At 43.3% G+C, this 15,180-nt stretch overlaps 1 protein-coding gene across 1 annotated transcript in view; it reads left to right on the top strand.

Moving 5' to 3' along the window:
* The window catches only part of SYT10 (synaptotagmin 10), a 61,080-nt gene that overhangs the window by 16,733 nt on the left and 29,167 nt on the right, over window positions 1-15,180 (top strand). The window contains exon 2 of the mRNA XM_006022511.1: window positions 5,724-6,081. Within this exon, the coding sequence (XP_006022573.1) occupies window positions 5,724-6,081 (358 nt within the window). The remainder of the gene's footprint in view (window positions 1-5,723; window positions 6,082-15,180) is intronic.

Raw genomic sequence — 15,180 nt, 5'->3', positions numbered from 1 at the left:
GCAGCAGGAAGGTGGCAGGGATGATGCATGGATGCTGGAGCTTACCTGCCTCTCCTGCAGTGGGGGGTTGGGAGAGGCAAGCTGCTGGTGGGCCAAGCAGTGCCTGAGCTATGGGGGACCCAGGTGCTTCCCTCCACAGTGGCAATATCCCCCAGGTGGCACCTGCCTGCTGGCACCCGGCCTGGGTGGTGCCAGGGGCGCCGCAGCTGCGGAAGGAAGCATCAGGCCCTGCACAGCTCAGTGTGACCTGGTGGCAGCTGGTACAGGCAGACTTGACTGAAGGGGGGGAAACAGCAGAGCAGCCTGACCTTTTTTTTCTTTTTTCTTCTCCTGGAGCCAGTCTGCCTGCTTGAGCTGTGCAGGGGCCAGTGCTTCCCTCCACAGCTGCAGTGCCCCCAGGACCACCTGGGCCGGGTGCCAGCAGGTGGGTGCCGCCTGGGCCGCCCATCATGGGAAAGACAGCTTAGCTCTAAGGAACAGTCCCCCTAACCCTTGTCTACACATGATTGGGGTTTAGTTCGGTTTAGTTCTCCCTAAATTGAAATGGTGGAAACAGTTGTTTTTCAAAAACCCACCATTTCAATTTAGGAAGATAAAGTATACAAGCACCCATAGAGAAAAGAGAAGTAGACTCTTTTCTGCAACTTCAGGCCATTCGTCCACATCCTCCTCTCTGCCGCGAGAGAGAAAGGGTGCTTTCCTTCTTCTCGAATGGTTGACCTTCAAGTATTTGAAGACTTCTATAACATTGCCTTCTTAAGCTCTTTTTCTGCATATTGAACATACCTAGCTCCTTCAGCCTCTCCTTGTATGACTTGCTTTCCAAGCCCTTGATCTTCTTTGTTGCCCACCTCTGGACTGTCTCTAACTTCTCCACTTCCTTTTTAAAATGTGGAGCCCAGAACTACATACAGTACTCCAGATGGTTCCTAACCGGTGCTGAGTAGAGATGCACTACCATTTCCCATGTCTTGCACCTAATGCTTTTATCGGTGCATCCCGAAACTACACTCACCTTTTGTGTGGCTGCATCTCACTGCATATAGAGTCTGTGGTCTACCAAGACTCCCAAGTCTTTTTCCATATGCTGTATCTAGCCAGATGTCACCCATTGTTCACACTGAAGTTCATCCTGGTAGCTCTAGCCTAACTTGTCAATCTGTCCTTTGCTTGCAGGTATTGAGCCAGTTTTCTATCTACCTTATATCAGTTTTGTCCAGTCCATGTTTTTCCAATTTGTTTATGAGAAAGTCTTGTGGGACCTTGTCAAAAGCCTTGCTGAAGTCCAGATATAATGTATCCACAGCATTCTCTTCATCCACACAAATAGTTACTTTGTCAAGGAAAGACATCAGCTTTGTTTGACATGGTTTGTTTTTCATAAATCCATTCTGGCTGCATGCAATCAGCCTTTCTTTCTTGTAAATGCTTGCATGTGGCCTTTCTTAGGATATGCTCCAGTAAAATCCCAGGTTTTGAGGTGAGGCTAACCAGTCTGTAGTTCCCTGGGTCCTACTTCTTGCCTTTTTTAAAGAGAGGCACTACATTGGCCCTTTTCTAACCCTCTGGTACCTGGCCCATCTCCCACAACTTCATGAAGATCATTGACAAGGGCTCCAAGATCTGCTCTGCTGGTTCCTTTCAGGACCCTGGGATGAAGCTCATCTGGCCCTGCAGACTTGATTTCATTCAGACCCAGCCAAAGCTCTCTTTTGTTATCTTCTCCCTCAGATTGCCCCCTTCCTTATCCAGATTATCCCTTTTAGGTGTCTGACCACAGCTTAATTTTTTTTGTGAAGACTGAGGCAAAGTGGCTGTTGAATAGCTCCACCTTCTTTACATCTTCAGTTAGGAGTTCCCCCTGGCTTGTTAACAGAGGACCCATAGCTTCCTTGGTCTTTCTCTTCTGGCCAGCATACTTATACAACCTCTTCTTGTTGTTCCAATACTGTGCCCCTTAGAAGCTCCCAGCCCTCTTGGGTACCTTTATCCTTCAATATGTCCTTCCACGACACCATGCCTATTATCTCCTTGAATCAGATGAAATCTGCCTTTTTGAAATCTAGCATCCTAATTTTGCTGACCTCATGCTTTCCCTGTCTCAGGATCTGGAATTCCACTTTATTGTGATCACTTCCTGCCAAGTTACCCACCATCTTCTCATCTTTCACCAGTTCTTCCCTGTTGGTCAGGAAAAAAATCCAAGATACATGATCTCCTAGTTGTCTCCTCCACTTGATGAAAAACAAAGTTGCCCTCCACACAAGTTAAGAATCAGTGCCTCATCCACCTCCTCTTCCTGATTAGGTGGCCTGCAATAAATCCCCACCATTATATTGGTGCCGCATCTTTCACCTTTCATCATCACCTAAATACATTCTGCCTTGCTGTCTTCTTCCTCCTGAGCCAGAGAACAAGTGTATATGTTTTTCACATACATCAGATGTATTTTGCATTTTGACCTCCTTGCTTCCCTTCTGTGCCACTTGTTGCAGTCCTGTAGCTCACTGACTTTTTCCCAGAATTGAGTTGCTTCTTCAAGTCCTTTCCCCTCTGGACTATGTGCTCTGTTGCTGGAGGGTTTTGATCACCATCCCTAGTGAAACCTAGTTTAAAGACCTCCTTACAGACAGACAATGCCCAAAGATGTTTTTCCCCATTCTTGTCAGATGGATCCCATCTCTTGATAGCAGTCCTCCTCCCATGAACATCTGCCCATTGTTGAAGAAGCCAAAGCCTTCACGTCGACACCACCGTCTCAACCAAATTAACTTAATTTTTATAAATGTTCCATTTGACTTGAGCTAAAATTAGGTGTCCTGTCACTTCACAGGCATTTTCAGAACGTTGGCTTTTCATCACAATTCAGGATAAGAAAACATTTCTTGTCCAGCTTTGCTTAAATGCTCAGTGCATGGAACTTATCAAAAAGAAGTTTGGGTGGTGACTTGATGTTAGTGCATAAATACATTCAAAAAGAGGAAATACCACATCCTTATGGATTCTTTATTTTCTTAGATTAAAAAACATAATCAGAACAAGTGGCAGGAGGCTAAAGCCCCACAAACACAAATTAGAAAATAGGCACACATTTTTAATTTTGACAGTAATTAACTATGGAAGCCAATTGTGGATTCCCTATATCAGCAGTTCTCAGTCTTTTTAGACTCAAGGCACTCCTCCACAACTTTTCAAAATTTTGCAGCAACCCATTTAAAAAGCATAATTGCATTGCTATTATTAATTTGTTATCAGTTAATTAGATCATCATAATTATATTATGTGTACTCCGGTGCCACAGTTGCTGCAGCCAGGTGAATCTGTGCAGCGCACCTTCCCAGGTTAGGAAGCAGCTTTGGTAGGAGTGTCTGCTCTTGCCACAGCCCTTCCAGATCCTACCCTGAATGTTGTCTCCTGGAAACAGGCATATGGGGCAAATGGGGCATTACATTATGCAGGCAGGCACACTGTTTCTGCTATATCTCTTCCTGGTTTGGCTCAGGAACACAGAGATGCATGGGGCAGCCCTACCTGGTGGCAGCAACATCTTTCTCCAGGCTACTGCTGCCATGGGGTGAAATTTCCCTATGTGCCTTGGTTTTCAGGAGGCATGCAGAGCCCAACCAAGATGGAGCTGCAGCAGAGGTCGCATATCTGCCTACATTACATCATAGAGGCAGATATGCCACTTCTGCTTTACCAGTTCTTACTTCAGATGAACCTGGAAGAGCTAGAACAGAAGTAGCAGTCCAAGATCCCTGGTAGGTTCTCACAGCTCCCCAACCACTGCCCTGTGTGTTGCTGGCTTCAAATCCACATTGGATGCCTTTCTGGCATTGTGAGTCCAAATTATTGTCATATACTCTAGCCCTAAATTCTTAGCATTAAAGAAAAACCTGAAGTTTTAGAATTACCCTTTTTTCCCCTCCTTTCTAATTATCTATAATTCTGGGAATTGTTCTATTTCTTTTTTTTATATATAGAACTTTTTGCTTGTATCTGTTTTGGTCTCTGTTTAACTCCACTCTGTATTTTTCTGAGGCCTTTAAAATCTCAAGACTCTAAATGTTTCGTTTTTTCTTTTGTTGTTGTTAAGATGTGAGGGCCTTGAGCTCATTCTTTGTTACTGAATGTCATCCCTGGAATTATAGATTTAAAGAGATCTGGTCCAATCTTCAGCTGAAACTCTAAGCTTCCTTAGTTATATAGTTACATACTGTTTCACAGAGCTAATATGTTGTTAGAGGAATATTTTTTCTATGATCCTTTAGCAAAAATGTGTTCAAATTGATCAATGTATTTCTCCACTGGTTTACTTTAGTAGTATGTAGCCTGAAGCTTTGGATACAAAATATTAGCTGTATAACTGTCAAACCTTTTTCTAATGAGCTGTAGCACCAATTGCTTAAAGGATATTTAAGCAGGATTTATTAATATTTTTAAAACATATGAATGGCCCTTTTCAAAAGGAAAAGGTTTTTACTTATATTTTATAACATAACATAATACTGAATTAATCAAACTGAAGTATGTCATATGATTGTGCTACTAATTAAGGCTCTAATGGACACTACCAACAATCCCTAAAATATGAGTCCTTTCACAAACTTCAGTGATGTGAACTGTTTTCTTTACTTTGATGATGTTATTGGATGAGTTAACACATTTGTGACAGGTAAAGTTACACGGTACAGTAAAAGGCAGGATAGGATGGCACCTTAGGGTGTTTATACACATACTCTGGGAGGCGGGGTGTGTGCTTTAATTAGAGTGGCTCTGAGAGACGCTCTAATTAAAGCACCCGGACTGTCAGGTGTAACGACATCCTTGGGCTGAAAAATGTTGATGGGGTCACTTTAACTAATACTCATCAAACAAGCTTTAGTTTAAAGGCCCCCGCCACCATGTTTCAGTGTGGGGATGCTGACACACATGACGCTGGAGTCTGCTGGAGCACGGTAATTACTACACTGCAGTAGATTCGATTAATCGAATCTGCTCTGACATGCTGTAATTACATCGCATCAGAGCAGCCTTGCTGCATGTGTGTAGGCACCCTTAGAAACTAACTGGTTCAGAGAGGCGTGAGCTTTCATAAGTCATAACCTACTTTGTCAGGTGAAACTAAAGTGTGCTGCTTGGTACATGGCTTGCTTACTGCATATTATGGTGTGGATTCAAAGCCAGTGTCATTTTCACTATAGAAGTATAACCAGACCATAGGTACCAAAGTGCTAAAATCAATATTGTTCTGAGCAACCTTGGGCTTTTAGCCTCCATTGATCATATCTCTCCATATAAAACACAAGAGCAGGCACCTCTTGGTGTATTTCTGTTAGGCTTTTGGCAAATTCCCAATGTAGCCATCTCATGCAACCAAAATTTGGAAGTTCATAAAAATCTGTGTATCAGTGACTGGGTACATATGATGATCTATACCAAGGTATGCTCATAAAAATATCTTCACCAATTTAATTTTTTGAATCATATGCATGTGTGGTTTTACTTCATTGAGGTTTTCCCTGTTCTCACTTAAGGTGTGATCCCAGTCCCTTTGATGTCAATGAAAAGGTGAAACTTGTTTATATCGAGGGGTTCCATAACCTCAAAGCTGTACACAGTGCAATTGTCTAGACTCTATGTCTTTACTGATGTCTACATGTCATTTGTCTTTTTCTTTCCATGTTTGTCCTGATGAGCTCCTCATGTTTGATTCTTTGCAGACATCTCAGTCAGTCTGCTCGCAGTGGTCGTCAGCTTCTGTGGGCTTGCCTTGCTGGTCGTCTCGCTTTTTGTTTTCTGGAAGTTATGTTGGCCATGCTGGAGAAGCAAACCTCTGACTTCCAACTCCACTAATATCCCTCAGAGCAACTCTAATGCTCCCACTGAGGTTTTTGAGACCAATGAGAAAAAGGAGATTAAAGAAAATGGCAAACCTTCAGCAAAAATCCTTGAGGCTGCCATAAAAATCAGTCACACTTCACCTGACATTCCAGCCGAGGTTCAGAATGCATTGAAAGAACATCTAATCAAACATGCACGCATGCAGAGGCAGATCACTGAGCCTACATCATCATCCAGGTAAGAAAACTTCAATTTATTGAGTATAGATAACAGTTTGCTTTTCCTGAAAATTAGAGAATCAACATCTGTGAGTTTTTAGGTTCTTCATTCCATGTTGAAAAGTTATAGATAAAGCACTGGTCTTATTAAGTTGAAGCATCACAATTACTGCAAAAATGTCACTGAACAGCAATAATAAATAATTGGAAAAGTGAAGATTTATATTCAAATAATTACTTCTAAATGAAAGCATCAAATCAATATCTGCTGCAACTGTACATAAAGGTGTATTTCTACTTGTGACATATTTTTTATTCAACATTTTCTTGTGGAAGGCAAGTTAAGGGCTATTTGGCAAAGCAAGACAGGCATACAGACCCCATCTTTCAGGTGCAATTAGTGAATACATTTTTATAGGTGCACCAATTTTATTGCTCCTAGAGCTGAAAATTAGACTCATCATGAAGTAAATTACAATTTTATTATTGATGGCACTTTCCTTTAAGGCATGGATTGACATTTAAAAAAGAATTAAAGATTTGAGTCTTACCAGGATATAGGTCCATTCAGTATACTCCTAAAACACTGCATCTTTCATTCATATTTTTTAAATAAATAGAGAGATCTAGTGATATCTGGGCATGGAGATCTTTTTAATCCACCTCTGAAAGTGTTGATAAAGAATATCATCTTTTAATCCAGCTAAGGTACTGCAGTATATCAATACATGGCAAGCTAAAAATTTACCACTACAATTGATCTTAGCCTACAAGAGGCTGAAAAGCAACACATTTAGCAGGACCTGCAGTATCAAAGGGATCTTTGAAAATAGTGTGATAGAAGCTTTTAGAGAACACGTAATATTAAAGACTAAAACACAAAAGTTACTTCCTACATCAGGAAAAATGTTTCAATCCTCTTTAGAAAGGGAAAATTATGGTTGGGAACACAGGTTGAAAGTCACGATGCAAATGAGAATAAGTGCATAATGTAAAACACTACAGGTGTTACCCAATAAATGTTTGAATATTTTACACTGAAGCAAGAGCACATGAATTCTTCAAGATAACATTGGGATAGATTCTGTCCCTCCTGTGCACATAGACAACTTTATGCCGCCCTCTTGGTCAGTGGCTACCATAGGAGTTTGTCAGGGGCGTAGTGTGAATAGGATGGTGAGTGACTGAAGCACATCCTACTACAGCTACTTCAGGCTGTGAAGCCATGAATAGGCAATGATACTAGACTGCCATAAATATGAACATTCCCTGAGAAAGTTGACCTGATTCCAGCAGGGACACTGCCCTCTGGAATGTCTCAAGCATCAAAAGGTGCATGGATAGTTTATACCCATTCTATCCGTGTTCTAGCTCCTATGCTATACTGCCTAAAAGATAAAGCGTCGAACCAGAGCCGTCGTATGGAACTTTTCCAAAATAATAGAAAGATATATGTGAAAAAAATGCATGTCACACCAGACACAAAGGGACATGGATTGGCAGAGTTAAAAGGTGATAAGAATATTATATGAAATAATTTGGTATTAATTGGAAATCCCCAGCCAGCACGTCTCATGTACCAACATCTGCATTATTAGATAATTAGATAATCATTAGGGCTGTGCGAAGCAGAAGCACTCCATTTCGACCAGTGTTTCAACATTTCAACAGAACAGCATTTCGTTTTGACTTTTGTTTCAAGTCAAAATGGCTGTTCCATTTCGTTCCATCTAAATGTTTTGCTGTTTCAACCCTGTTTCGACGTTTCTCCCATAGCGTATAGTAAAGAAGGTCAAAACAGGCTATAACTTTGTCTTTTCTGGCTGATTTTGATGAGACTTGGAGGAATGGTATCCCCTTTGGCATGATGTGTGCCAAGTTTCAAGAAGATAGGTGCGGGGGTTCAGAGAAACTGCACCCTAAAGTCTTGAGAGAAAAACTCATGTCACGTGTATGTGTTAAGCCACAGTGAGGTTAAAACTGCAGGGATGGTAACCCAAGCAGAGGTCACAAAGCCTGCCAAGTTTCTAGGAGATAGGTGCAGGGGGTTTGAAGAAACTACACCCCAAAATCCTGAAAGCAAAACTTGTGAAATGTGTATGTGTTAAGCCACAGTGGGGTCAAAACTGCAGTCATGCTAGCCCCTGCGGAGGCCACAAAGCCTGCTAAGTTTCAAGGAGATAAGTGCAGGGGGTTTGGGGAAACTGCATCTCAAGCTGCGGACAAGCAAAACTTGTGACATGGGTGACACTGTGCATATTAAGGCACAGCAGTGTGAAAGCTGTAGGGCTGCTAGCCCCTGCTGAGGTCACAAAGCCTGCCAGCTGTCGAGGAGATAGGTACAGGGGTTCTGGGTATTGGGGCCCTGCACCTCTGGCCGCAAGCAGGCAAAACTCGTGTCATGGGTTCCTGTGCAACTGACTGTCTGTCTTGGGGCAGTGGGCAGGGGAAACCACTGCAGGCCTGGCTGCTAGGCCCTGCTGTGGCCACAAAGCCTGCCAGATGTCAAGGAGATAGGTGCAGGGGGGTTCTGGGGCCCTGTACCCCTAGCTGCTCACAGGCAAAATTCGTGTTATGGGTGCTTGTGCAACTGCTGCCTATCATTAGGCAGCAGGACTGAAAATCCCCCATCACTTGTCACCAAGACCTGGGGGTAATAATTGACCAGAGTATGAACATAAGTCTGCAGTGCGATGCTGTTGCCAGCAGGGCCAGCAATATGCTGGCATGCATCAATTGATGTATCTCCAGCAAAACCATTGCAAAGAAGTGATTCTCCTGCTCTACTCGGCTCTACTCAGCACCGGTGAGACCACAGTTGGAATGCTGCGTCCAGTTCTGGGCTCCGCACCTTAACAAGGATGTGGTAAAGCTTGAGAGAGTCCAGAGAAGAGCTACCTATATGATCAGAGACTTGCATGGCAAGCCATATGAGGAAAGGCTGAGGGACCTGGGACTCTTCAGCCTGAAAAAGAGAAGGCCACATCAGAAGTGTATATCTAGGGCTAGGTAATTGATGCATGCCAGCGTATTGTTGACCATGCTGGCAACAGCATCACACTGCAAACTCATGTTCATACTGTGGTGAATTATTACCCCCAGGTCTTGGTGACAAGTGATGGGGGATCTTCAGTCCTGCTGCCTGATGATAGGCAGCAGTTGCACAAGCACCCATGTCACAAGTTTTGCCTGTCAACAGCTAGGGGTGCAGGGCCCAGAACCCCCCTGCACCTATCTCCTTGACAGCTGGCAGGCTTTGTGGCCGCAGCAGGGGCTAGCAGCCCTGCAGCTTTCACCCTGCTGCGCCTTAACACACACAGTGTCACCCATGTCACAAGTTTTTCTTGTCCACAGCTTGAGGTACAGTTTCCCCCCATACCTCTGCACCGATCTTCTTGAAACTTAGCAGGATTTGTGGCCTCTGCAGGGGCTAGCAAGCCTTCAGTTTTGACCCTGCTGTGGTTAACACATACACGTTTCACAAGTTTTTCTTTCAGGATTTTGGGGTGCAGTTTCTCCAAACCCCCTGTACCTGTCTCCTTGAAACATGGCAGGCTATGTGACCTCAGCAGGGGCTAGCATGCCTGCACTTTTGACCCCACTATGGCTTAACACATACACACGACACAAGTCTGGCTCTCAAGAATTTGGGGTCCAGTTTCTCTGAACCTGCTACACCTATCTTCTTGAAACTTGGCATGCTTTATGCCCTCAGAAGGGGCTACCATTTCTGCAAGCTTCATCAAAATTTGGCCAGAAATGACAAAGTTATAGGCTGTTTCAACCTTTCCCATTATAGCCTATGGGCGAAACATTGAAACAGTGTTGAAATGTTGAAGCATTTTGACTTGCCTCATTTTGTTTCAAGGCTGTTTCAACCATATCTGTTTCATTTCAATTTTGCTGTTTCAACCTCGAAACAGGTCGAAACAGCGTCGAAACAAAACTGGTAGCGAAATTTCATAGAATCATAGAAGTAAGGTCAGAAGGGACCTTGTAGATCTTCAAGTCTGACCCCCTGCCTGGGCAGGAAGAAAACTGGGCTCAAATGACCCAAGCCAGGTAGGCATCAAGCCACTTCTTAAAGACCCCCCCAGGTAGAAGCCAGCACCACTTCCCTTGGAAGTTGGTTCCAGATCCTAGCCGCCCTAACTGTGAAGTAGTTCTTATGGATGTCTAATCTAAACCTACTCTCCAACTACTTGTGGCCATTATTCCTTGTTATCCCGGGGGGCGCTAGGGGAAACAAGGTCTCCCCCAAACCCTTCTGGTCCCCCTTAGTGAGTTTATAGACGGTCACCAGGTCCCCCCTCAGCCTTCTCTTGTGAAGGCTGAACAGGTTCAGGTCCCATAGCCTCTCATTGTAGGGTCTGCCCTGCTGTCCCCGGATCATGCGGGTGGCCCTCCTCTGGACCCTCTCAATGTTGTCCACATCTTGAAGTGGGATGCCCAGAACTGGACACAGTACTCCAGCTGTGGCCTGACCAGTGTCATGTAGAGGGGGAGGATCACCTCCTTGGTCCTACTTGAGATGCACCTGTGGATGCACGATAAGGTCCGGTTAGCCCTGCCGACCGTGACCTCGCATTGTCGGCCCATGTTCATCTTGGAGTCAATAATAACTTTCACAGAGCCCTAATAATCATTAGGTAATGTAAACCCCAAGATACATCGGTTTAATAATACATAGAAGCAATGTATAACTGCAAAACAAACACGTACACTTTATGTGGTATTTTACAAAAAAAGGGCTTCCAAGTTCCTGATCCAAAGGTATTGGAATACTTGAAACTATTCCCACTATTCCCAACTATTGCCCTAAAATCAGCTCCTCTAATGGGTCTTGAATCAGACCTAAAAACATCTTGGAGCCAGGAAGAATCATAAAGAGCACAAATAATGGTCATTTATATTCTCTGAAGTATTAGTTGGTTGTATTGCAAGGGGATCTTTCCCTCTTCCCATCCCACAGCCACAAAGGGACACTTTCAGGCCTAGCAAACAGTCCTACTTTGGAGTGGCCATGTGCTTGGAGACTAGGGGCACAGACAGAAGTGCAGCTCCTTGGTCTAACTCAGAGTGATTGATAGAAATCTCCATGAGTTAGACCAATCCCTTCAATCCAACAGATGTTAGCTATTGGATCGGGAGGGTGAAGGATCAGCTTCAGTTTGGAGCTGATTGAGGGAGAGGGGCTGCGACTTTCCCTGGCTCCACCCCACCTCTCCCAGCTCTGTTGCTGTCTCTGGATGAGAGGGGAGAGAAGGCAGGGGAGGGAGGTCTTCTGGGGTTTTCTCAGCCCCACTGGTGTGGGGGGAAGTGGGTAGATTAGAGACCCCTCCCCAAGGCAAGGGGCTCCAATTCACCTCCCCTCCTCCAGTAGGGCTGAAAAAAACCCAGAAGGGACCTCCGTCCCTTGCCTTCTACCCCTTCAATCCAGAGACTGTGCTGCAGCCAAAGCAGTCTGCAGCTGTGCTCTTCTGTCTGGGCATGGCTTTAGGGTGAGTTCAAGGGGCCCATCACACAACAAATGTAATTTCTGTCTGCCCCTGTAGGCTTTGAATGATTCCCTTAAAAGCTGAGTATGCATAATAGAAGATATATTCTTGTGTACTCTTTCAAATAATATAAAGCAACACTGTGACCTTTTACCTGATATTTCCTTGTTTTCAAATTGATTTTCTCTACATTTATATTTGTTTCATGCAGCTGTTTGCACACTGCTCCTTGAACTTGTCACATTCAATAAGGTGATAATCACTTCCCCAAACTTTCTCTATCAGAAAACTGAATGTGCAGGTCAGTTGTCTGGATAGCTTCTTGTTCCTTGTGCCACTTATATGGCACAAAGGGCACATCTAGACATTGCCCCACATTGCTATATCAACACGCTATGTTGCTGTACAACGTGCTATGGCAACATAGCGATCACATGACCAGCAGCTACTTCACCGTAACGGCGCACACCCCCTTTTTAGCATGATGCTATGGTGAAGTAGTTCCTAAAACTAACTATGTGCTGCTTGCATGTCCCAGCATGGGCCGTTAATGCACCATGTTTTAGTACTTCCTCTTGGAAGTACTAAAGCACAGCACAGTAACAACGTTGCTATAGGGTGACGTGTAGACGTCCCCAATGAGAATAAAATTCTGGTTCTTAACTTCCCTTTATGAACGTTGGAGCCCATCACTAGGAGTAGAACAGGTATAGCTGGTTGTGTACAGCCCTCACTGCAGGTACTGCATCAGGAGTGCCAGGGCAGAAAGTGAACATAAGACATTGTGCACTAGCTGTAATCATTGGTAGATGTCTAATAGGTGCTTTTGCCATCTAACTTCCATTACAGTACCCCCTATGCTGCTGTAAACTGGGCTGGGCAGAAAAATCAAGGAAAAATAAACAGCCCCTAATAGTCTCTGCTATCTCCACTGCACCCAGCAGCCTGCTATGCAAGCAAGATACATTTTGGCCCTCTTGCCTTAGTCATTTATTAATAAAAGAAATGGCATGACATGAAATGCTTATAACTGAAGAGTAAAGACCTTAAGAAACAATCCAAAGTGTAATAAAATATTTCTGATCATGATTTCTTGATGGTGCTTTTTAACACAGAGACATGTTAATATTGGAAAATTATGTTTTTCTGCTTAATTGGAGCAGCTTATATCATTTCCATACTTCCTGCTAGTATGAACAAGGGCTGCTTATTAAGAAAAGTCACTCTTCAGTCTCTTGATCCCAATTAAGCAGTAAACTACAACAGGATGAGCATTTCAGCACCACTGTTGCACCTCTTGAGCACATTTTGGCTTCTACTTAAGGAGCTCACCCGGTAATGACACAGGAGTACACTCCCTGATGCATGGTACTGCTTTCATAATCTGGCTCCTTAAATTACTCATTTACATTTTCAAGAAGAAAAAAAGTAAATGACAGTTCTTTAGTGTATTTGCAGACAAAGGTGGACCTGGGAGTTTGTGTAAGCATAGACATACCCAAACTAACTTTAACTTAGCTAGTTCAGATAATTATAGCAGTATAGCCATGACACCATCAAGTTCAATGAGTATTTACTGAACTTCTCAGGCAGACTTGCAGCCTGCGTTGAATCTGTAGGTGCAGAAGCTAAAATGGTATTGGGCCTATACTATCTAGATTTAAGCTAGCTTGTGTATGTCTATACAAGCTGCATGTATATGCTAGCTGTAGGGTAGATATATGCATAGCCACCCACTCTTTAGCTCTTAGTGGGTGCATCTACAAGTGATATTAATGCAGTGTAATAAATTTCAGCACAATTCATACCAGAGTTTATTTTTTCTGGGCGCAGTGTTCACATGTGTGTCCCAGACCACAGCACATTGATGGCACAGTCCCAGCTGGCAGAGGCCAGCCTGCCAGCCCAGAGCTACTCCACTTTGGCTCGGTGTGCTGCAGAACGGACACAAGGTTGCCACAGTGTGGGTGGGGTAGCCGGGAGGCAGCCTTGCACTGTACCACCCTTCTGTCCCAGCCAGTCCCGGGCACTTTCTACACATGGGGTGTGGCAGAGTAAATAACTCCACCATTGGATAGTACTTGTGTCAGGCAGCACTAACCTACAGCAGAGTTAATTAGTTTACTTCAGCCTAATAGCTCTGCATGCGTAGACAGTGATGGTTTACTGTGGATCTAATTAGGCAACTCTGCAGTAAGTGTCTCGTGTAGATGCCCCCTGTAGGAGTAAGGTGCTAAGCACTAGTGTAACTAGGAATGTGTGATCAGGGCATCAGCCCCAGTCACCAACCTGGAGGGGGCTCAAAAATGGCAGCTACAGTCACTACCAGCTCAGGTACCAGCACTGACCCAGATGCTGCTCCTGCCACGCTTGCCATGGGTATCCTGTCTAGAAACTTCATGTAACACCTCTGGTGCTAAGTGACAAACTGTATGGACTTAGGTCACTTAAGCCAAACCTGCGTAGGTTTCTCCTGATTTTGAGTGTCTAAATTTACACACACAAACAGATTTTCAGAGGTGTTGACCTCTAAGCCTCGCATGAAGTCAACATATTAATATTATATATCATATAATATTATATCATAATATATATGACTGCTTGCAGATGTGGGCGGAAAAAGCAAAACCAGGCTTTATTTTAAACTCGACATGTTCCCACGCTGAGCCCAGAGCATGCCCAGAAGCAGCATCACATAAGTTGCACCTGGCTTTCCCAACATCTGTATAGATCAGGTGCTTTAATATGCACTTGAATCAGCTTTAGATGAAAGTGCCAAAAAGCTCCACTGAAGTACCCAATCAATACAGACACTGAGGAGCTATGTTGAAGTAACACACTGCTGCTTCCAGTGAAGCACATTTTCCCCCTATGTCTGTCAGTGCCCTCTAATATTATATATCAATATATATCATATTATATACAATATCCATACATACATGGATTCTAAAGAGAAGCATTAAACTAATTAGAGGTGCAAAAAGGCCATATTATGATTCAACATTGAAAAGACTGGAATAAATCTGTTTAAAAATGAAAGGATAAGAGAGGAAATGATAGAGATATACAAGATAATAAATGGTTAGCTGAGTGCATCTTTTTACTCCCCTAATACATAAACAAAGAAACCATCAGAAAAACTCAAAGGGAACAAATTTAAAATTGACCTATAGAACTCATGGCCACCATAGGATTTAGACCAAGAATATAAAAACAAATTTTAAAGGATATTTTAAGGATTTTTAAAAGTAATAAGATATAAATAATTTGCATGACACTATCCCTCATATTTCAGGACTGAAGACAGCCAGAAACTGACTACTTTATTGCTTTACTATTCCATTGAATATCCTTATATCCTTGTTTCATGAGAATTTAAAATAGGCATATTCTATCATGACTTTCAACCTAGTGTGAAGTACCTTCAGCTGGGAGGGAGGAGACTGGATTTTGATTCTTCCTTTGAAGACCATTTTGCATATTTTAGATAAAACAGTGATAAGTAAAATGTATGAACAGTCCTTGGAGTGGAGACTGGATCAGTTAGGTAGAGCCATGCTCACTCTTGAACTCTATTCCAAGCCCAATGAATTGTGAATTCTTATCATTTCAGTGGCCCA

This window comes from Alligator sinensis, unplaced genomic scaffold (genome assembly GCF_000455745.1).
Source record: "Alligator sinensis unplaced genomic scaffold, ASM45574v1 scaffold957_1, whole genome shotgun sequence".
NCBI classification, from domain to species: Eukaryota; Metazoa; Chordata; order Crocodylia; family Alligatoridae; genus Alligator; species Alligator sinensis.
The sequence above is the reverse complement of the archived record's forward strand: the minus strand, read 5'-3'. Positions and strand labels throughout refer to the sequence as shown.